This window comes from Elephantulus edwardii, unplaced genomic scaffold, assembly GCF_000299155.1.
Source record: "Elephantulus edwardii isolate Elephantulus edwardi_28Jun2011 unplaced genomic scaffold, EleEdw1.0 scaffold00219, whole genome shotgun sequence".
NCBI classification, from domain to species: Eukaryota; Metazoa; Chordata; class Mammalia; order Macroscelidea; family Macroscelididae; genus Elephantulus; species Elephantulus edwardii.
In genome coordinates, this window is record NW_006399969.1 from 2,048,258 (window position 1) to 2,071,219 (window position 22,962).

The 22,962-nt window shown below is 50.9% G+C and overlaps 1 protein-coding gene across 1 annotated transcript in view; it reads right to left on the reverse strand.

The window, feature by feature from the left end:
- Nucleotides 1-8,802: 8,802 nt before the first annotated feature.
- The window catches only part of SDCCAG8 (serologically defined colon cancer antigen 8), a 354,236-nt gene continuing 340,076 nt past the window's right edge, over nt 8,803-22,962 (reverse strand). The window contains exon 16 of the mRNA XM_006898076.1: nt 8,803-9,001. Within this exon, the coding sequence (XP_006898138.1) occupies nt 8,803-9,001 (199 nt within the window). The remainder of the gene's footprint in view (nt 9,002-22,962) is intronic.

The window sequence follows — 22,962 nt, forward strand, 5'->3', positions numbered from 1 at the left end:
GGAGAATTTACAGTGGCCCTAAGACATCTTCAAGTAAAATTTAAAAATCAAGCTGCAGGAAGCTGGCATCCCTAAGTGTCCATGTCCTGGACTTCCAGGCCACAGATGTGGCCTTCACGGGGACACATGGCTTCCACTGGGCTGCACTCCCCACAGCCAGTCTGCTGTTAGGTCACCAGCAGTGTCCCTTCGTTCCCATGTATTGTGACTCCCCTCACTGACCCCGCAGGCTGGGAGGTGCTCAGTCTATACCTGACAGCCCTCACCTCTGCTCCCCGTACTGGCTGGGGGGCGCTTCGTCCATACCTGACTGGACACCTGTTGCCTCACAGCCTCCCCTCCCCCGAACTGGCAAAGGTACTTGTTCCATACCTGACAGGAAGCTGCCCCTTAAGTTACCATGTCTGAGGTGGAGTGGGACAAAAATACTGTCACTTCCACCTTTCTCCCTGACCTGTAGTGTCCAGAGACTGACTTCATGGGCCCTGCCCACCTCTGACTCTGACCTCTGAGGAGTAGCGTGCCTTGCCTTTGTAGGCACAGCAGTAGTGTGTATTTCCAGAAAGTTCCGTGTAACTGTGACGCTGCCTCACAGAAGCACTAAAGCCTGCGTGTCACACTATGAGGCCTCGGCCCTTCCTCCCCTCCACAGGTTGGGCCTGTGCTGTGTCCCCTGCATGGATGGGTCCCGTGTGTGGTTGGTGTCCACAGGTGACATGCAGGCCTGCTGTCACCAACCCATAGTCTTTGTTTTATTTAATCTCTAACAAGGCCACCCCCCGACAGTCCTGGATCTGAGTCTTACCTCTGTCTGAAGTTTGACTTCAAGAGTTTGACGAGTGAGTGACCCATGTTGATCAGAACTGTTCCCTAGGAACCAAACTGGGGCTCAGCCTGTCCTCCAAGAAGAACGCTTGGCAGGACACCGGGCCCACCCCTCCTGCAGGCAGTGAAGCCTTGGCCAGCCCTCTTGTCCCCCAACCTCAGCAGTCCAGTGTCATTCTCAGTCACTGTCCAGCAGATGCCAGCCCATGGGGACCCCAAGTGCAGGGCAGAACCTCCCTGGGGTCTCTAGGGTGAGGCCTGATACCAAAGTTTCATGGGGGAGATGAGCTGCACCCCAAGGATGCTGCCCACTCTCCCACCTCGCCCCTCTGTGTGTATTCTCTGTAGAGTCAGATTTGAAAGGGAGGGGCCCCAGTCGTGGCCCCTCTGCAGTAAAGCATCGAGTTTTAACTTGATTCCGTCCCACCTCCAACTCTTAAGGAAACAAAATGCAAACACCCCAGACCCATATCCATGGAGCAGAACCAGCAACTACTGACATTCCGCGGGGTCTGCTGAGGCTGTAAGTCTCCGGGGAGCAGTGTGCCCACCTTTCTCATGTGAAGCAGAGAGTGGATTTGAACCCCCCAAGGAAATGTGGCCTTTGGATCAGCAGCTCAGCCCCTGCAGAGCAGGCCACCTGCCTACCACAGCCTTGTCCTGAGGAGACTGAGCTACTTGGTGGCCCCAGGGCCTTCACCATGACCCCATCATGTGCTGGAGGCCAGGGTAAACCGGCACCACCCAGGGGACTAGCCCCTGAGCCCTGGGAGCTGCACCCTCAGTTCCCCGGGACACCTGGCCCCTCCTGCAACCTCTTACCAGCAGACTGCGGGAATGTCTGAGGAGCAAGCGTGCTCCCGGCCACTCCCTCCTCCGTTCTTGTCTCCTGCTTCTCTGAGCCCTGGCTCACTCTCTAAATTATGCTAAGGTGGTCTTCTCGGTGGCCTGGTCAGGCCTGTGGTGCTCACAGTGGGATCCTGCTGGCCTCGTGAAAGAGCTGGGCTCTGGGTAAGGTCGCCAAGCAAGGAGCATTAGCTTCTAGTGTTTCATTTGTTTACCAGAATCTGGGTGATAAGGAAGCTGATAAATGAACCCCACACAGGCAGTCCCACCTCAAAATCCACACCAAGCTCCCTTCTGACTGGCAGACCAGAAGTTGGGTTTGGAAAGCAGCAAGCAGTAAACAAATGAACAGCAACTGAGCCGCTGACCAGTGGGACCTTGTGAGGACGCAGCCGTGATGAGGACGCATAGATGCCCTCCGGCCTGGCCCCTCCAGCACCAGTGATCCCCTTTGTGGAGCCCCACCCCCACCCCGCCCACTAGCCCAGTGGACACAGCGCCTTTCTGGATGTCTGGTCTGCCAGCTGCAAGGCACGACCTGAGTTTATGGCAAGGTCGCTCACACGGAGCTATCCATTCTTCCCCCACTGTCATGCCGGCCTCTGACAATGGGAGCTATGCGCACAGTTCAAAGCCCCATCGCGAGAGATCCGAGGACATGGAGGGAGGTGCAGAAGGGCCAGAAGCTGGGTGAGAATCTGCTTTGGCCCTGGGTAGAAGGGCATGTGGGCTGGATGCAGGGGATGCACCTTGTCTCCAGGGTGTTCTGAGCCCTCCTCGAGCTCACACCCAGCTCTCCCCCTCCATGCACCCAGCTTTCCACCAACATGCCTCCTGCGTGCACCCAGCTGTCCCCCTGCACGCACTCAGCCCTCCCCATGTGCACCCAGCTCTCCACCAACATGCTTCCTGCACTCATCCACCCATCCTCCTACGAGCGCCCAGCTCTCCCCCATGAGCACCCAGTGCTCCACCAGCATGCCTCCTGCGCATCCGTCCCCCTGCACACACCCAACACTCCTTTGAGCACCCAGTTCTCCTCTTATACATGGTCTGCAGCTCAGCCCACATCCTCCCTCCTCCCTGAACCCCGGAAGTCACCAGAGGGAGAGGGAGACTCCCTTCCACGCACATGGCCTCCACGCACCAGCAGGTGCCTATGTTTTGCATGAACTCTGTTTCCATGGTAAATAGATTTTTAAGAATTCCCAAAAGGACAGGCAGTGTCACCAACAGTGGAGGAGAGTGAAGCCTCTGGCTGCCTTGTGTTTGAAAGCGTTAAAAATAAAGACAACACTGACATTTGGGGTTGCAATGTGACGGCATCGCAGTCTTTTGAAGGCAAGAACCACTTATCTGCACCCCATGCAATATTCAGTGTTTTGTTCACTTGTCTAATTGGATTCAAATATTTAGCTCCCTTTAAAATCTCGATTGTGAATTTATATAGCAAAATGTAATGTCTGACTTGGGAAGCAATAACTAGTACGAATGAATCCGAAGCGATGCAAAATTAAACCTCTTCTCCCATGATTCTCATTCTGAAATTACTCCCTTTTGGACAAAATCAACTGTTCCAGGAAGAGTGAGCTTGGCTTCAGGGAAGTCCTGATTTTTTTTCCAGTATTAACCACACACAGGACTCCAAACTGAAGCCACGAAGGCCCCGTGGGACCCAGCCCTGTGTGCCTGTGACAGGTCCCCTGAGGGTCCCGTCAGGATGTGGCTGCAGAGCCTGATCCCGCAGACACTCAGGCAGCAGGGAGTTAATGACATTTTAGCTGCATATGTTCAAGTTTATTTAAAAAAAATATGCAAGTCACTTTGGTTGACAGTGTCTTGTACACAGTTTTGAAAGAATCAGGGCAAACTTTAACAGAGTCAGTTTTTATTTGAAAAATATTTTCTGGGAATGTATCAGTGTTTATTTTTGAGGCTGACAATTCGGGTGAAAATCAGGATAAAAACAAAAAAACAACAAATTGGTTGAAATAAAATTGTTTGTTTTTGTTGATTTAGAATTCTTTCCAAAATTAAAAAAAAAGAAAATATCTTGGTTCAGGAGTCTCTCTGGTTTGTTTTCCTTGGGTGTATTTTCTGTGCAACCCAAATGTCACCTGTCCTGCAGGTATCTAACTCTGGGGACACTCCTGAGTTGTGGGAGCAAGGGGGTCCTGGGTCACCAGCCTCCCAAGGCCCCCCAAGGCCCTACCTCCCAGTGGCGTGGCTCAGCCCTCCACCAGGTCACCCTCTATCTGACTTGTGCTCCCTCCATCACTCCTGGCCTCAGCTGCCACTTCTTGTGGCATTTGCAGCCCCATTCCCTGAGCCGCCTTGTTCTACGAGAGCATGTGGACAATCATGACTAACAATCACATACGGCGGCTGGACCCATGCGCAAGTCTAAATCAAATTAGAAGGGAGACCTACTGCCAAGAAAGCTCTAAGAAGTCCGAGGTCTGCCTGATTAGCCATTGATAAATCATTTGCGGGCTGTTTCTAAACTGTCTGCCTGATTCATGTGCAGGCGTGATGGGGAGTCATCCCCCAAGCTGAGCACCAGGAATGCCCCAGCGCCTGGCTTGGAAGGTGGCTCTGAACAATGCCAGCAACTCAGAGTCCTGTTCATCACCAGACCCAAGTACACACAAACTCATCCTGGAGTTAGGAGGATCCTCTGTGCACGGACGGGCTTTCCATGTTCCTCTCTCAAGAAAATACTTATTTCCTCACCAGCTGCTACCTCTTCCCGCCAGATGTTCAAGCCCCAGGCTCTGGTCACAAACCCCTGGCCCCTGACCCTCTTGTGGGTCCTCCCACCCAATGCCACAACAGCCGAATCCCCTGAATCCTGGCCTCAAAGGGGCCAGTGTCACTAGTGGACTCAGCAGGAGGGAACGGCCTCTGCCTCCAGGGCACTGGGACCCAACAGGTGGGCAGGGAGGGGGCTTGGGGCCGAGTTGGAACATAACACCTCCTCTTCTCAAGGACCAGTGCAGCCCTTTCATGATGCCCTCAGAGCTGTGTTCCGGATGTTTCCTTTCCCTCCAGAGAGGCAGATTGGAAAAGCCATTGATTTAATTCAGTGCTGACTTAAGAACAGGCCCCAGTCATTGGAAAAGGACATCATGCTTGGAACGAAGGGTCTGTGAAAGAGGTGAAGACCCTGGAGAAGACAGATTGACATGGTGATGGTGGTGGTGGGCTCGAGTGTGTTAGATGATGACGACGGCACAGGAAAGGACAGCGTTCAGAGCCCTGTGGACAGGGTCGCTATCGGCAGGGCTTGACTCAATGGCACCTAACACCTAGGCTGTGTGTCCAGTGGTTAGTGCCGAGCAAGGCTGCTGCCCAGTCTGCAGGCCAGCCCCTCCGCTGGCAGGTTTACCAGACTGTAGCGTCATTGAAGGGGACACGGGTCGTCGTGGCCAGGATGCTGGGGTGGCAGTCATGGCTGTGATGATCTTTGTCAGGCATGCTGCCGGTCATATTTCAGACTGAATGCAGAAATAATCAAGACTAACCAGTAGCCAGGAAATCAAAAAACATATTGCAATGGGAAAGTCTGCTGTTAGGGACCTCTCTAAAGTACTCAAGAGCAACGGTGTCTCTCTGGAAACTAAGGTGCGCCTGATACAGGCCATGGTTTTTGCAATCATGGTTATGCATCAGAGAGTTGGACAATGACTAGGGAGGATAGAAGAATTGACGCCTTTGAGCTGTGGTGCTGGAGAAGAGTATTGAATGTACCATGGACTGCCAAGAAAACAAACAGATTCATCCTAGAGAGGGTTAAACCAGGCTACTCCTTGGAGGCAAGGATTCTGGGGCTTCATCTGACATACTTTGGACATGTTGTAAGGAGAGGCAGGTCTTTAGAGAGGCACATCATGCTGGGCAGAGTGGAGGGACAGCACAGGAGGGGAAGACCCTCTATGAGGTGGATTGATTCAGTGATTGGGGTAATCGGGATGGGTATGTCAGAGGCAATGAGATTGGCGCAGGATAGAGCACGGTTTAAGGCTGTTGTACATAGGGTCACTATGAGTCGCAAATGACTCGACGGCACATAACAACAACAACAACAACAACAACAACAAAGCCTTCTCCCATCCAAGTACTAACCAGGCCTGACCCTGCTTAGCTCCTGAGATCAGGCGAGATCGGGAGCGTTCAGGGTGCTATGGCCACAGACTAAAGCCTTCTGTGTATAGGGTAACCTTGAGCTCGCCCTCTGTCACCTTGATCCTGTCCTCCGTCACCTGGGCCACAGTTTCAAGGTCAGAACCAGTAGTGCGTGGACGGTGGTGACAGAGCTTCAGGGATGTTCCAGGGTTAGGTGAAGTCCGCCCTCTTCTGGGAACTGGGTGGCCAGAGGTTTTCTAGAATTTGACATGGAAAACTGGTTCATCCCGGCAAGAAAACGGGGACCTAGCTCAGTCTCCTCTACACCAGAGATGAAAGTGGCCCCAGTGAATGTGAAGAAGCCCATCAGAAGTGGGGTCCAAGGAGGCTTGAAGTGAAAGTGACTGGTCACCCACCACTCGGGGCAGCGTCTCCCAGACCGGAGAAGCAGCTCCGGTCATCTCAAGTGCTGAAGTCATGTTTAGTTCTGTCCACTCTGCTCAGTGGTGGCGTGAATGACAGCGGCAGCACAGGGCCAGCGCAGGCTGGGGTAACAGCATGGGGGCTGCATGGGCATCTCCGAGCACCAGTGTTCACCACAGAGCTAACCTTTCTTCTACCAAGCTGCTTTGTTGTTGTTATGTGCCATCAAGTCAATTATGATTCATAGCGACCCTATGAACAATGGCTCTGAAGACTGTCCTATCCTGAGCCACTCTGACCGCCTCTGACAGTCCTGACCTGATTGCCACTGCCACTGTGTCCATCCATGTCATCTGGGGTCTTCCTTTCCTGCACTGTCTCTCTACTCTTCCAAGCATGATGTCCCTCTCCAAGGACAGGTTCTCCTGGCCACATGGCCAAAGTATGTCAGATGAAACTTCTGAATCCTTGCCTCAAGGAGCAGCCTGGTTTTACCCTCTCCAGGACAAACCTGTTTGTTCTCTTGTCAGTCCATGGTATGTGCAATACTCTTCCCCAGCACCACAGCTCAAAAGCACAGGTCCTTCTGCCATCCTTGGTCACCGTCCAGCTCTCAGATGCATAGTAAGTAATTGAGAAGAGCATGGCCTGGATCAGGCACACCTTAATCTCTAGACTGACATCATTGCTCTTTAGCACTCTGTAGAGGTCCCTGACAGCTGTTTTAACTGTCTTCATATTAAAACAACTCCACGTGCAAGACTGAACTCTAAATGTCTCTCTCTGGAGACCAGACAGCTGGCCAGCATCAGACAGCGCAGGAGGAGGGACCTGCAGGCTTTCCTGGAATACCTTCTTTCTTTTGAATGCGTGAGGGGACAATTTTGCAGTACATTTGGTGATGACTGGGCTCTGAGTGTGTAAGATGTCCCCTGTGTGGGTTCTGAAGGAGGCCGTGTCTCTTGGGGGCCACAAGCCATGCTTGGCACAGCTGCACTCATTTTCCACTCTACCTTGGAGTCAAGCTGCTTAAGGCCCACTGCAGATGCGGAAGGCTGAGGGTGAGCCTAATAGCAAGGCGGAAGCAGGAGACATCTCTACTCATTCTCCAGAAACTTCACAGGTTCCAAAACAGTAGCTCCCAGAATTTCTGAAAAAGTGTGTGAAATGCCGATTGCTGGACTTTGCTGGGACGGCTGACCCCACCACGTGCGGGGTGCTGGGGGCTATGTCCTCTCACAAGTGGTATGGGTGTGGAACTGTCTGCTCCGTCTTCTTCCCTGCCAGCAGGTTCAGCACCACCAGAGGGGACAGCACCTGGGACCTCCACCCTCCCCTGGCGCTAAGCCTGGCACCCCGGGTGTGCTGTGTCCCTCTCTGTGGGATGAACAAGCACCTTCCAGAACAAGCTGCTGAGCTGGTGAGAGAAGTCGGTATGCAGTTCTCCAGTAGGCAGTCATTTAGGAAGAAGTGAGACAGACAGCTTGTTTTCATGTCCAGGTGCATTGCCCTTAATTTCACTCCAGCACCCTCCAGGCATCAAAACATCCCCCCTGCATCCTCATGGCCAGCCTCCCCCCACCCCCCAGTTCTAACAGGGTGTGCTGAGGCTGAAAGCACAGCCTTCTTGGCTGCTTAGTGTGTAATGAGCCTGGCTGCCAACTCCAAAGGTTGATAGTTCAAAACTACCATCTGAAAAGCGGGCAACCTCTTCTGTGAACATTTACAGCCTGGGAAATCTGACAGAGGGTTTCCAGGAATATGGACAGACTTAGTTTGGGATTTTCTGATAGTAAAAGCAGCTTAGCATCAAAAGTTGAATTCAACCCTGGTCTCACCTGAACCCCTTTCTTTCCATCCTCCCTGTCGGTGGCCCTGGATCTAACTGAACAGTGCAATACTGGGTGGTGGGCCCCATATTCCACCTGTCAAAGGAGACCTTACTGTGCTGCAGGCCTGTCCAGGGGAAGGGGCCAGTGCGCATGGTGAGTGTGACATGGATGAGGCACTGGGCAAACACGCACGTGTCGGCCTGTGCACGCTAGTCCACAACTCCTTCCACCTCCCATTCACAGTGACTCCCTGCTGAAAACACTGCTGTCTCCTGTTCAGTTCCCCCCAACAATCCAACCCCATGCAGGCCACCCTCATAGAGCCGACCCCCTGTTGCCCTCCCTCTTTCCACAGGGCATGCCCCCCCCATCTGTCACTTCTGTCCAGGCCTGCTGACCTGAGTGTACTGTTGGGGTCACCGTGTATACCAGGTGGCTTCACCTCAGGGCCTTACCTCCCAGCAACACACTAACCAGCACTTGCTGTGAGCTGGGATCTTCCTGGCTGATTTTACAAGCAGATTGTGAGGCCATTCCTCCTATCTGAAAGCTCCACTGACACCTGTCTGCCCTGGGTGACTACTGCCTGCATTGGCTTCCAGCATCTCAACAAGATGAGAGTCACCCATTAGAATGGGGCCCTGCCTTAGTCCCCTTTAAAGGACAGGACCCTGGTTCTTGCCTGTCCAGTGCCCCCAGTCTCAATGTGCCCAGCCTATTAGCACAATGACACGGCCCCTGAGAACCTCGCCTACTTGATGGATGCAGGTCGGAGGAGGGACGCTGGGAGCCTGTGCTGGCAGCCGCGGTCTGATGTGGGTACCTGGGCGCGCAGGTGCGTCACCTCCTCCGCCAGGTTCTGTCTCTCCAGGAGGAGCTGGTTCTGCTGGCTGAGGAGCTGCACCAGATGCTGCGCGGTGGCCTGGCTGTGCTTGTCCAGCTGCCTCAGCCTGAGGAGAGAGAGAGCGAGAGGGGTCCTGAGTCCTGGGGCATCACAGACGCGAGCCTTTACATCTCTCCCCCTGGCACGTGCTCAGCTGCTCTTGCTGTGTGCTGTCAAGCTAGGGGTGGCTCACAGCTGGCCCTCCAGCGGGTCTTCAGAGGGTATAAATTGCATAGGAGGAGACTTCCCATCTTCTGCCTGCAAAGTAACTGGTGAATTTGAACCGTGTGTCTTTGGGTTGGCAGTGCAGCTCCTTATTGCTAAGCCATGGGAGCTCCCTATATATCCAACTATCTCCCCAAGATAGGATCATCAGTGGGCCCCAGGGCCGGATGAGCTGAGGTCTCCAGGTCAGCTTTCACAGGCTGGACTGACTGGCCTCCAGGTAGAGGGGAAAGGGGTCAGTGGAGGTACTGCGTGGACCTTCCGTTCACGAGCAAAGCTCAGCGTCCAGCTGAACAGACAACAGGTCATGCGGAGCGTGGATGAAATGCTGAGGTCAGGGCTTCCATTGCTAAGCACTCTGTGCCCCTGGGCTGCACCAGTGCCCACCAGACGTCTGTGAGGACCTGGACTGGTCCCTCTGCTCCCGGCTCTCGTCTGCAGACTCACAGTTGCCCTCATTTGGCTGCATATGGCTTCTGGTCACCAGCAGCCCTAACACACGACGGGCAGTGCTAGCCTGGGATTAAAACCAAAGCCGAACACTCCCCAGACTGTTCTGGAAAAGAGTAAGACATGCTGTCCTTCCTCATGGTCTATCACTGAGACTCCGACAGGAGGCACGTGTTTTCACAGGAGAGAGAGGGCGCTTTCCACAATCAGCCCTGTGCCCAGCATCAGCAGGGCCTGGTCAGCGCTCTGCGGATCCAGTTCGGGTCCCCCACGGTGGCGTGGGGGCTCTGAGCCAGCAGACACAGACAAGCCACGAATTTTGAGAGGGCCAGCCTAGACTGCATGCTGCGTTCTAGGGAGCTCAAGTAGTTGCCATCCCAAAGGTACATGGTTCAAATCCACCAGCTGCTCTGTGGGAGAGGGATGGGCAGCCTCCTCCCATGTGAAGCCCGCCGGAGGGTGGTTGGGCACTTGACTCATCAGCTGTTCTACACCTTCCACTTTCCCCACCCAACGTGGCCTCTTTGCCCCTCCGCCTATCCTCATCTCATCCACTGCCCCCCCCCTTTGTTGGGTTCCCCAGAGCATTCCGCTCCTCGGGCATTTGCAGTGGGAGGAACAGGGAACAGAGGGGACACCACAGCAGAGGCAGCACCAGCCAGGCATGCTCACGCCTGTCCATCCCTGCCCACTGGGAGTCCCCACACCTGTTCCTGGGACCCACTGTGTCCTGCTTGTCTGTAGAGGGCTGCAGGGGCCAGGATGTGGGCCATTCTCTTATTGTGCATCTACATGTGGTCAGACTGTGTCCCATCAGCCCCGTGGGGCTGCGTCCTCCCTGCCCGGCTCCATCCCTGCGACAAGACAGAGGAAGAGGACAGCAGAGGCTGCACACTGGTGGGGCCAGCTCCCATGTCCTAATAGAGAGTGAATGCCCCCGGATGTCTGTTCTCTGACCATGGTTGTGGTGGTTGTAGTTGTTAGGTGCCCTTGAATCAAGTACAACTCACAGCGACCCTCTAAACAGCAGACCTGAACCCTGTCCTACCTGGGCCAACCTCATCATCTCTGACACGCTCGAGCCCATTGCTGCAAGCAGACCCTGTCAGTTCATCTTTTTTTTTTCATCTCCACTATGTCTTCCTCTCTTTCTCTCTGAGGGGAGCACCCTGAGAAGAGCACCTTGAGGGGGGCACCCTGATGGGAACACCCTGAGAGGAGTTCCCTGAGAACACCCTGAGGGGAGCACCAAGGTGAGCAGTTTTTGTTACGTGTCATCAGGTTGCCTGTAACCCACAGCAATCCTGTGTACAACCACTCTGAAACCTGCCCTGTCCAGAGCCAGTCTCACTGTCTCCAGCACACCTACTCCCATGGCCCCAGTTACTCCAATCCATCTCATCCGGGGTCTTCTTCTCTTGTGCTGGCCCTTCACCCTTCTGAGCATGATGCCCTTCAAGGATTGGTCTCTCCTGGCCAAATGCTCGAAGTGTGTGAGACGGAGCTTCAAAAGTCTTTGCCTCTAGGGAGTCTGGTTTCACCCTGTCCAGGATAGACCTGTTCTCTTGGCAGTCCATTATATGTTCAATACTCTTCTCCGGCACCACCAAAAGCACCAATTCTTTTCTGCCATCCTTAGTCATTGTCTGGCTCTCTAATGCAATTGCAAAGACCATGGCCTGGATCCGGTGCACCTGAGTCTCCGGCCTGACATCATGGTGCTACTAGTTGTCCCAGTGGTGAGAATCTTTGTCTTCTTGATGTTGAGTTTCAACTGGGAGAAAACCAGCCTTCTATCCCCTCACCCTGCCCAGCTGGAGAGCCAAGGGGGCTCAACCCACTGGACTGACAGCCTCAGCTGCCTCTCCTAATCGCACTCTCTGATTTAAATGTGCCATCTTTCTGCGGTGGGGGTGGGGGGCCACCCTTCACTTCACTTGCAGCACTGAAGCCACAGCTCTGAGAAGAAAAAAAAAAACAAAACCAAAACAATAAAGCCAGCCCACATCTGTAAGACAAGACACGTTCTAGATAAAAGTGATTTCATTACCAAAATACATTTCTGTGGCAGCTTTCTGTAAGGCTATGATGAATTCTAAGGGGGGAGTTTCTTTTTTCTTTTATTTATAAATTATTTTTCAGTTTCTTTTCACTAAAAAAACATCTATTTGGACAAATCCTCTACGAAACACTGCGCCCTTCAGCCTCCACCTGTTAAAGAATGCTTCACCACCATCAATTAGAAGGGATTCTTAGGGTGTCTTACACACAAATGGTCTTTATTCCAGTGTAGAGATTCCCTCATTTTTGGTGTGTTTTTTAGTTCACTTCTTCAGCCAACCATGGCTGCAGCTACCAAGCTTGCCAGCGTTCATGGAATCCCCTTGAGTTTGTCACATTATATTGATTATCTAATTAAAATGTGAAGAATGAATAAGGATGGCAGAACATAAATCATAGCCTTGAGCTGTGGTGTTGGAGAAGAGCACGGACTATCCCACGGACTGCCAAGAGAACAAACAAGTCTGTCTTGGAGAAAGTGCAGCCAAAGAGCTCGCTGGAGGCAAAGATGGCAAAGCTTTATCTCATATACTTTAGGAATGTTCCTTGAAGGATTTATTCCTTGGAAGAGGATATCGTGCTTGTAAAGGTCAGTAAAACAGAGGAAGACCCTCAACGAGAAGGAGTGACTCAGTGACTGCAGCGATGGGCTCTAGTGTGTCAGGGATGGTGAGGACGGCACAGGCTAGGATTGGACTGGGCTCTGTTGTTTTACAGGGTCACTTTCAGGCTATAAGTCTGCTGCCAGGTGCCTTCAGGAACCCTGTGAGTAACAGATAGAAAACTTGCCCTATCCTCCTCCATCCTAAGTGCTCCTAATGTCATCCCATTTTATAGATGAGAAAACAGAGGCTGAACAAGGTTAATTTGTGCAAAGTTCCAAAGCAAGGACATAGCATAGCTTGGATTCAAATCTAGACAGGGAATCGTATCCCTGACCATTGTTAGTGGGTAATGAATTCACCAAGCTGACCGTCCTTTGTTAAACACTTGTTAGTACTGGTCAAGGGTAAGAGAGCCAAACACACATTTGGGAAGTGACCAGAGAATTCATGAGAGACCTATTTAGAAGTCCCTGACAACTTCAATATTTTCTCCATTTATCATGATGTTGCCTTACCTGCCCAGTGCAGAGGATTTCTGTCTTCTTGATGTTGAGATGTAATCCACACTGAAGGCTGTAGTCTTTGATCTTCTGTAGCAAGTGCTTTCAGTTCTTCTCAATTCCAGGAAGCAAGGTTGTGTCGTCGGCATAACATAGGCTGCTGATGAGTCTTTGTCTGATCCTGATGTCACATTCTTCTTCAAAGAGTCCATTTATCTAATCTTCTTTATCTCAGCGTACAAACTGAACAGGGACCGAGAGAGGCTACAGCTCTGACGCACACCTGTCTTGACTTTACACCATGCAGCTTCTTAGTATAGGTATAGGTTTTGTATGAGAATGATTAAATTTTCAGAGACTCTCATTCTTCCCAATATTAGCCATAGTTTGTTAAGCTCATAACAGTTAAATATTTTTGCAGAGACAATAAAACGCAAATAGACATTCTTCTGGTATTATCTGTTTTCAGCCAGGACCCCTCTGACAATGATATTCCTATAGCCACAGCCTCTTTTAAACCCATCTTGAATTTCTGGAAGTTCTCTTTCAATGCACTACTGTTCTAGCTGGTTTTGCATGATCTTCAGCAATATTTTGCTTGCATGTTATATTAATGATATTTCTTTCCACATTCTGTTGGATCATCTTTCTTGGGAATGGGAACAATTCCAATTATCTTCCAGTCAGTTGGCCAGGTAGCTGTCTTCCAAATTCCTTAGCAGAAACTGGTGAACATGTCCAGGGCTGTGTATGTTTTTTGAAACATGTCAATAACGAACATCATGATAGATGGAGAAAAGATTGAAATTGTGAATGACATCATCTTAGATTCCAAATCAATATCCTTGGAACCAACAGTCAAAAAATAAAAAGACATTTTGTGTCAGGGAAGTTTGCTGTCAGAGACCTCTCCAAAGTACTGAGGAGCAATGATAACAGTTTGAAGACTAAGGGGTGCTTGATTCAAACCATGGTCTTTCCCGCCACTTTCTATGCATTTGAGAGCTGGACAATGAATAAGGATGATGGAAGAAAAATTAATGCCTTTGAGCTGTCATGTTGGAGAAGAATACTGAATGGAGTGTCAAAAGAACAAATATATATATATATGTCTTGCAAAAAGTACAGCCAGAGTGTTCCTTGGAGGCAAGGATGGTGCAGCTTCATTCACACTTAGGATGTTTTGCTGGGAGAGGCTATTCCTTGGAAAGGGATATCATGCTTGAAAAAGTGAAAGAGAGGTCAGCGAACGAGAGGAGGACCCTCGATGAAATGGACTGGCACAGTGACTGCAGCCCTGGCTCCAGTGTGTCAGAGCTAGCGAGGACGGCGCAGGGCAGGACAGGTTCAGATCTGCTCGTGGGGTTGCTATGACTCATACATGACTTGATGGCATGTAACAACAACCATTCAGAATCAGACAGGTGCTAGGTCAGCAGGATTCTCGGGAAGCAGAAGGGAAGTGATCCATAAAGGAGGCAGGAGGTCCAGGCGGTTCCGACAGCTCGAGATGATAAGGGTCCATCTAGCGAGCTTGATCTATGTACATGTTAGTTCCTGACTCGCATTCTGAGTGGACACCAGTGCATCAGGCAGGAACTAGCCTCCCCCCTTGGGGGTGAGTAAACAGGCACAAGGGGGGAAACCACCAATCGTTCTTCTAGTAAAGCACATGTGAAGAGACCAGGGGGTGGTAGGCTGGCAGGGGAGGCAGCGCTGAAAACGGATGGGAATGTCTAGAACCTTTGAGCTGGGGCCATGGGCTGCTCCGGGAAGGGTGATCCTTGTCTTTCTTTGAGCAAAGCTCAGAGACAGTGCGATTGGCACAGGACAGAGCGGAGTTTAAGGCTGTTGTACATAGGGTCGCTATGAGTCGCAGGCGACTCGACGGCACATAACAACAACAACAACAACAAGAGCCAAACCGACAGATGCCCAGTAGATAATGGGAGGGCCCAAAGACACGGTAGCTAGGAGAAATCGGAGGCATTTGGGGGTGGGGGTAGGGCATACGACTTGAGATGCCCACAAAATAGTTATGTGCCTGGAGCTGAGGACGGGGCTCTTGTCTGGTGAAGTGAATGAGGTTTCCCCCAGGAAATATTGATGAAGATTTGCAACTGGAGAAATTGGTTATAAATACAAATATCCTTCTTTCCCTCAACCCACCCAGCTAAGAACTTCTGCTGGAGTGAGAGAGGAGAGGACAGAGCCCTGGGGACACAATGGTGAAAACCCAGCTGAGGACACAAGCCCGCATGCTAGGAGGTGGGAAGGGCTGGGGGGAGACAGAGGAAGGACTTGGGGCTTCAAGATGGCTATCATTTTGTGGAAATGCCCCTGGGGTGGGGCGTGAAGAGGCTGGGGCGCCCTGAAGGACAGAGGCTTGGGTCAGGAGAAGGGAACTCGAGGAGAGCTGAACATGGAGAAACATGAGTGAAGGAAGGAGGCCTCGAGGAGAGAGAGAATCCTCCCACACAGAGCCATGCAAGGCACCCTGGGCATAACTGGGGTGGGGGTGGGGTCTCCAATGCAGGAGGGGAGCAGCTGAGGGGTACCCCCAGGCACAGGGCTGAATTATGTGCTGAGAGAAAGCACACGGAAGACGTGGGCCCTGGTCGGCACGGGAGCAGAGCTGTCAAAGGGGCCTGCGCCTCAGCCCCCCTGCTGGAGCCTTCCCCGCTCACGCCGCCCACCCGGGCGCCCGCCTGTTGGGCTCCTGGCCTTCAGCCCCCGTTGGGGGGCCCTACGGCTCCATCCACCTCAAGACTTTGGTCCTTCTCTAGGCTGGAGGGTCAGCAATGAGTCAGCTCCAACTCCCCAGTGCACACCACCAACCACAGCACAGCCTGGTGTGCTGCTCCTCCCAACCTCGTGGAGGCTTCTCCCTCCGTCTCAGGTCCTAACCGGTGTCTCGACAGGTTGGCAGCTCTCGCTGGTCAGTCTCCTGTCTGTAGACACCGAGGACCTGATGGGAAGAGTGGACTGCCATCTTCCTCCAGGCCATCTGACCTCTGGCAGGCTCCCGCTAGTCAGTGGTGACCGCAGTCTGCATGGCACACAAGCTCCCACACAGCACAGGGACAGCGCCACCCACGGCCTCGTCCGGAGCCTTCTCTCCTGAGGCCTGTGTCTCACCAGGACCCCCGGAATGCACTGGGACTTGTGGCCGGGTGAGGCCTTGGTCATCCCAGGGCATGGCTGGGTGGCTAGTCCACGAGGAAAGACCTTTCCAGACCACCATGCAGCCCGGGCTGGTGGTGTCATGCTGACCAGGCCCGGGTCCATTGCTTTAAGGACCCTCCTGGGGTCTTGTGAGGCCGGAAGCGGCCAGCCTGGGCTCCCCGGCACAGAGGCATCGCCGGCATGGTGGCAGTAGAAGGCAGCGGCCCCCACAGGACCACGATGCTCAGAGGACCTGCGCTTGGTCGCCTGGCTCTCTTGGGGTCCTGCCGTGAGACCCTGCCAGCTGAAACAAAATATGCAAGACTTGAAGAGAAGCTGGAGCAAGCGCCTGGATCTCACTGGGCTGGGGAGCTGCCTTATGCAAAATAGAAGCCTTGGGAGCTGCCAGCCCTGGTCCTCGGCTTCAGACAGGCTCTGCTATGAATACTGTGAAAGCAAGTGAGTACATACATTAGAATTTTTTTATTATGTTGTATGTGATACATACAAAAATATATGCAGCTTGTAAATAAGTTATGCGGCATAATAATCAAAAGAGCACTGGTGAACCTGGCCCGGCCTCAGGCCCTGTCGCCTCCCTCAGGCCCGCCTGGCTTCGTTGCCAGAGCCCCCCTTTCCCTCAGCCACTTGGCTCGGGCACTGGAGGGCTGTGCTCTGGTGCCAGGATGTCCTTGGTTCTAGGACGATTTTAGACTACAGTCCCCTCTTGCCCTAGTGACTCGGGCTGCAGAGAAGCTTTTCTGTCTCCTTTTTAACAAAGCTTTTAAAAAATGTTCAGACTCTTCATTTCCCTGAAAGATGCTGCCTCTCCATGGGAGTGAGACATTTTTTTAACCAACAGACGAGTTTTAAAAGTGCAAATATCTTCATTGTTAACTGTGCACTTATTTCTCTCCTAGTCCTATTGGGATAGAAATTACTGAGAGAAAGAAATAAGTCAGATGCCATCGATTCAACTCCACCTCCCAGCGACCCTATCATCTCGGCAGCATCCTCATGCTCTCGGGCTTGCTCGAGCCCAGCGTGACAGGCACTGTGTCCCTCCATCCTGCCCCTTCTAAAGTCTCCCAGGCACTTGCTAAGTGCTATATTGAATCGGAACCGACTCATAGCTGACCCTCCACTGGGTTTTCAGAGGCCGCAAATCGCATTAAGAAGACAATGCCCTTCTTTCTCCTACAAAGCAGCTGGTGGATTTGAACTGTGTGTCTTGGGCATTGTAGTGCAGCTCCTTACCTTAAGCCACCAGAGCTCCTTGAAGTGCTAAGGAGGACAGTGATAAGCATTGCACACTAATGAATCCACTCCTTTTAAAAGCAACACTGCAATGTAGAGATTGTTATCATTTGCATTTTGCACTAGGAAAACTGAGGCCCAAGGAGTAGCTCACTCACTTATGCTAACACAGGAACGTAGTGGCACCCCAGGACGACTGAAGCCACAGTTCATATGCCTATGGCCCACTTCACTGCCAACCGTCATCCTTTGACACAGCTCTGTCCCTGTCTTTCTGTCCCCACGCCTGGCCCACTTCACTGCCAACCGCCCTCCTTTGACACAGCTCTGTCCCTGTCTTTCTGTCCCCACAACTTTCAGCTCCCCTCTGTAGCGGAAGGAGAACTTCCAGGGCTGGCACGCTGCCTCGCCTCACACACTGGTGCAGGCAGGGGGTGGGACTCTGTATATCAAGGTTGAGGGTTCTCAGAGCTGGGCCTCAAGCTCAGGCATCTCCTCTGTGAGCCGTAGGCCTAGTCAGATGTCTCACTGGCATTTTAATGCCACCTCAGACCACGCACACATGGCAGTCGTCCCCAGTGTCTCCCTGCTTCCCTTCCAGACTCGTCCTCCTGCCTTCCCCCAAGGCCTCCTGGCTGCTTTCTTCTCTCCCACAACCCACGTCCACCAGCGATGTCAACTTCCACTTGCCCTCTCAAAGTCCGCAGTCCCCACAAGAGCTGGAGGAAAGGCTCTAACACTCCCTCAGATCCGTCCTCTCTGATGGCCAGCTCAGGTTCTAATTATGATGATGTGCCATCGAGTTGAGCATGACTCACGGTGACCCAATGAAGAGCAGGTCTGACCTCTGTCCTGTCCTGTGTCATCCTCACAATCTCTGACACACCTGAGCCCCTTGCTGCTGTCCCTGGGTCAATCCAACTGGCCAAGGGTCTTCCTCTCTTTAGTTGACCGTTCACCTTTCCAAGCATGATGGCTTTCTCCAGGGGATACCGTCTCCCAGCAACATGCCTGAAGTAGATGAGACAAAGCTTCGCCATCCCTGCTTCCAAGGAGCACTCTGGCGTCACCTTCTCCAAGACCCATCTGGTCGTTCTTTTGACGGCCCAAAGGACATTCAGTATTCTTCTCTAACACCACAGCTCAAAGGCATAATCCCTCCCCCCCAAACCCCATCATCCTTATTCAAATTCTAAACATGCCCGAACCCCTGTGAAGGGCTGACAGGGACCCTCACTATGTGACAACTCCTTCCTCACTTGCACCTTGCATCCCAGGTTCAGCAGAGCCTGCTGCAGAAACGCCCACTGACCCTTGTGTCTGGATGTTTTCTGCCTCTGCTGGCCCCTGTGGTGAAATCCTCCTGGTCCGCTGGGACCAGCTGGCCCCTGCCATGCAAATGTGTGCATTCCACGGCGTTGATTCCGCACACAAGCGCTGGCCATGGCCTCTGCCTGCTGCCTCCCGACTGGGGCACCACCTGCAGCTTTCCAGCTCCACCTCTTAGCAAGGAGCCAGGCATTTAGATCACGGTCAGTAAGTGCATCTGAGTGTGTGAATTAACCAAGTATACAATGTGAGACCTGCATCTCTACTACGGTCTAAAGTCATTGCTGTGGACTCACAGCTGACCCTCCAGTGGGTGTTTAACAGCTATAAAAACACACCGAAGAGGCTGCCCATCTTTCTCCCTCAGAGCAACTGGTGCATTTGAACCACCTGCCTATGGGTTTGCCAGCACAATTCCTTACCAGGAGGCCACCTCTATAGCACTCATCTACAGGCCAAGTACATAATATCATTGCTGTTGTCGTGTTGTTATGTGTCATCGAGTTGCCTGTGACTCATAGCCACTTTCTATACAACAGCTCGGAAGCCTGCCCTATTCTGAGCCAGTCTCACTGACTCCGACACACCTACCCCATTGCCCTACTCACTGTATCAATCCATCTTATTTGGGGTCTTCCTCTCCTGTGCTGTCCCTCCACCCTTCTGAGCATGATATCCTTCTCCAAGGACTGGTCTCTCCTGGCCACGTGCCCAAAGTATGTAAAACAGAACTTTAAAATCCTAGCACCCAAGGAGAAACTTTGTTTCACTCTCTCCAAGACAGACCTATTTGTTTTCTTGGCAGTCCATGTTATGTTCAAGACTCTTCTCCAGCACGGCAACTCAAAGGCATCGATTCTTCTTCTGTCATCCTTAGTCATTGTCCAGCTCTCTGATGCATAGCAAGTAATTGTGAAGACATGGCTTGGATCAGGCACAGTTTAGTCTCTAGGCTGTTTGCTTTTCAGCTCTCTGGAAAGGTCCCTGACAGCAATTTTGAGGCACTTAGGGGATTTGCCACTTAATTAGAAGATCCCTTGAACTCCTGTTACGAGATCTAGAAACAGAAGGCATGAATGGGCCCAAATTCCTCACTTTTTCACCTTAAGTTCTCTATGTATAAAACCAAGCAAATACTCCCTCCAGACCACCTCAATCAGAAATTCTACGGGAGATATTCTGTGGATGATTCTGATAATGGTAATATCTGGAGATTCCGATATTGGTAATATCTGGAGATTTGGGTATTGATAGTATCTAGAGATTCTGACATTGGTAATAGCTAGCCTATTATAATCACATATTCAAAATGAGTTATTCTAGAGGATCATTTCTATTTTACTCCAGCTCTAATTGTGGAGACAGCCTTCTACACCGCAAGCTTCCCTGGTCAGCTGGGGGTAGGCCACGAGCAGGCTGCCAGCTCAGAATCCACTTGCTCACGGGTACGAGGGGTTGGGGAGCTCACACGGGCCTCAGTGGACATGAGCCCGGAGCCCAGACTTCGCCTGCTTCTGTACCACCTCAAAGTTGAGAACAGTTTTCACATTTTTAAATGACAGCATAAATATCAAAAGAAAAATAGTGGTTTGTGACATATGAACACGATATGGAATTCAACTTTCAGTGTCCACAAATAAAAAGTTATTGGAACAGCCATGCTATTTTCATTTACATATTCTCTTCAGCTGCTTCTGGGGTTATAGTGGCAGAGTTGAGTGGTTGTGATAGAAACTGTCTGAACCAGAAAGCCTGAACTAGTTATTACCTGACCTTCAGCAATCTTCTGGAGGGTGACTAAAGGCTCAACCAACTCCAAATGATAATACTATGTATCAAGTTGCCATTGTTATGTTATACAACTCCAAATTATACCACTATGCATCACGTTGTTGTTGTTGTTGCTATGCTGCATTGGAACCAACTCCTAGCTGACCCTCCAGTGGGTTTTCAGAGGCAGTAAATCATAAGGGAGGAAACTTTACAACCTTCTCTGTTGGAGCAGTTGGTGGATTCAACCCATGTATCTTTGGGTTGGCAATGCAACTCCTTACCACTAGGTCACCATTCCTAGTAAATATGATGACTTTCTGCAAATATCTCCACTGATATTTCTATGAGGTACAATGGACTTCTACAATACAGTTCTCCCCACTCAAGATAAGGCTGATTTGCTATTTAAATTCCCTTCATTCAAATCTACCACATTTAGTAATGATTTCAGTGGGGTAATTCATTCGGACGGTCAGCTATACTTTTGGGAAGAGTTTACACATCCAATACAAGTATTTATGCTCCTAGGAGTATAGAAGGTGAATTGATGCCTCTGAGCTGGGGTGCTGGAAAGGAGTGTTGAATGTACTATGGACTGCTAAGAAAATGAAAAGGTTCATCCTCAAGAGGGTTAAACCGGGCTGCTCCTTGAAGGCAAGGATTCTGAGGCTCTGTCTAACATACTTTGGACATTTTGTAAGAAGAGACTGGTCCTTAGAGAAGGACATCATGCTTGGAAGGGTTGAGGGACAGCGCAGGAGGGGAAGACCCTCTATGAGGTGGATTGATTCAGTGACTGGGGTAATCATGGGATGGGAGTGTCAGAGGCAGTGCAATTGGCACAGGACAGAGCGGAGTTTAGGGCTGATGTACATAGGGTCGCTATGAGTCGCAAGCAACTTGATGGCACATAACAACAACAGGTTGTTATTATATGACGTCATAGTAATTCCAACTCAGTGATCCTTTAGGACAGAGCAGAACTTCCTCATAGGAATTACTGCTATTATTGCCGCTTTGATTCTTTTATTCCATCATTGTCCAAATGAGCCTGGGCCTTCTGGAGCAGCAGAACCAGAGTGCTTAGGAACAGTGATGAGGGGAACCTCTGCTTCTTTCACCAAAGAACCCCGTCTTCTCAGAGCTTGAGAAAAGCTTGAAAGAACGTTCAGTCCTTGTCCATTATATACAGACTGAGCCCAGGGAGTACAAGTGACTTGTCCAAGCCCACACAGCCTGTCTGTGGCAAGGCAAGAACTCATTTCTCATCCTCCCTGCCCTTCTAAAAAACTCATTTCTCTTGAGTTTTGATCTAGTGCTGTTTGTGCTATTTCAAAATTATTTTTTAGATGGTAAACAAATGCTGCCTAGGATGTGGAGAGATTAGAATCCTCAAACACTGCTGGTGGGAATGAAAAATGGTGTGACCACTGTGGAAAATAGTTTGGCACTTTCTTATAAGGTTGGGAACAGAAATACCATTTGGTCCAGGAATCCCACTACTGCTGGACCCTACTTTGGTGTATACTTTGGGTGTGTCTCCCAAAGAAATAAGAGCCATGGCAGAAGCCGGAATGCTCACACGTGCTAGTTTTACTGCAGCAGCAAAGAGCTGGCAACAGCTCAGTGTCCTTCAAAAGAATAAAGAAACTGTGGTACATCCACATGATGCAGTATTATGCATCACTTTAAAACTGGAGGATTTCTGAAATACTGCACAACATGGGTGAGTCTAGCATTAATGTCTAGAATAAATTTTGCTGAGGGACATTGATCAGTCAAAGGACAAGAGTGGTCTATTAACATAAACAGCTCAGGAAATATGGACCCGCAGATAGAAGCAAACAAGGGTGAGAAGGGAGGGGAGGGATGTAAACAGTGGTAAGCAGATAAGTTGAGTGAAAGGAAGAGTGACACACAGTAAAAGGCTGTTGTTGCTGTGTGCTGTTGTGTCGGAATGACTCATCACTGACCACCACCACCCCCACCCCCAGTGAGGGGTTTTCAGAGACAGTGGGAGGGGACTGCTCATCTTTCTTCTGTTGTTCTTATTGTTATGTGCTGTTGAGTTGCTTGCAATCCTGGTCAATCCTGTGTCAACCTTACTGCCTAATTACCCCAGTCACTGAATCAATCCATCTCACAGAGGGTCTTCCTCTCCTGCACCTTCCCTCCACCCTCCCAAGCATGACATCCCTCTCCAAGGACCGGTCCCTCCTTACAATATGTCCAAAGTATGTCAGACGAAGCTTCAGAATCCTTGACTCCAAGGAGCAGCCTGGTTTCACCTTCTCTAGGATGAACCTGTTTATTCTTCTAGCAGTCCACAGTATATTCAGTACTCTTGTCCAGCACCACAGCTCAAAGGTATCAGTTTTCCTTTTATCATCCCTAGTCACTGTACAGTTTTCTGCTGCAAAGACTGTGACATGGATCAGGAACACCTTAGTCTCTAGACTGACATCGTTGCTCTTTAGTACTCTGGAGAGGTCCCTGATAGCAGACTTTCCCAGTACAATTTGTCTTTTGATTTCCTGACTGCTGGTACCAAGAGCACAAAGAGTTAATTAGATATTTTAATTAAGCACACCAATACGTTTTAATATTATAAAACCAAATGTCTATAACTGAATGAAAAAGGCAATGATTTATAAACTTCCATT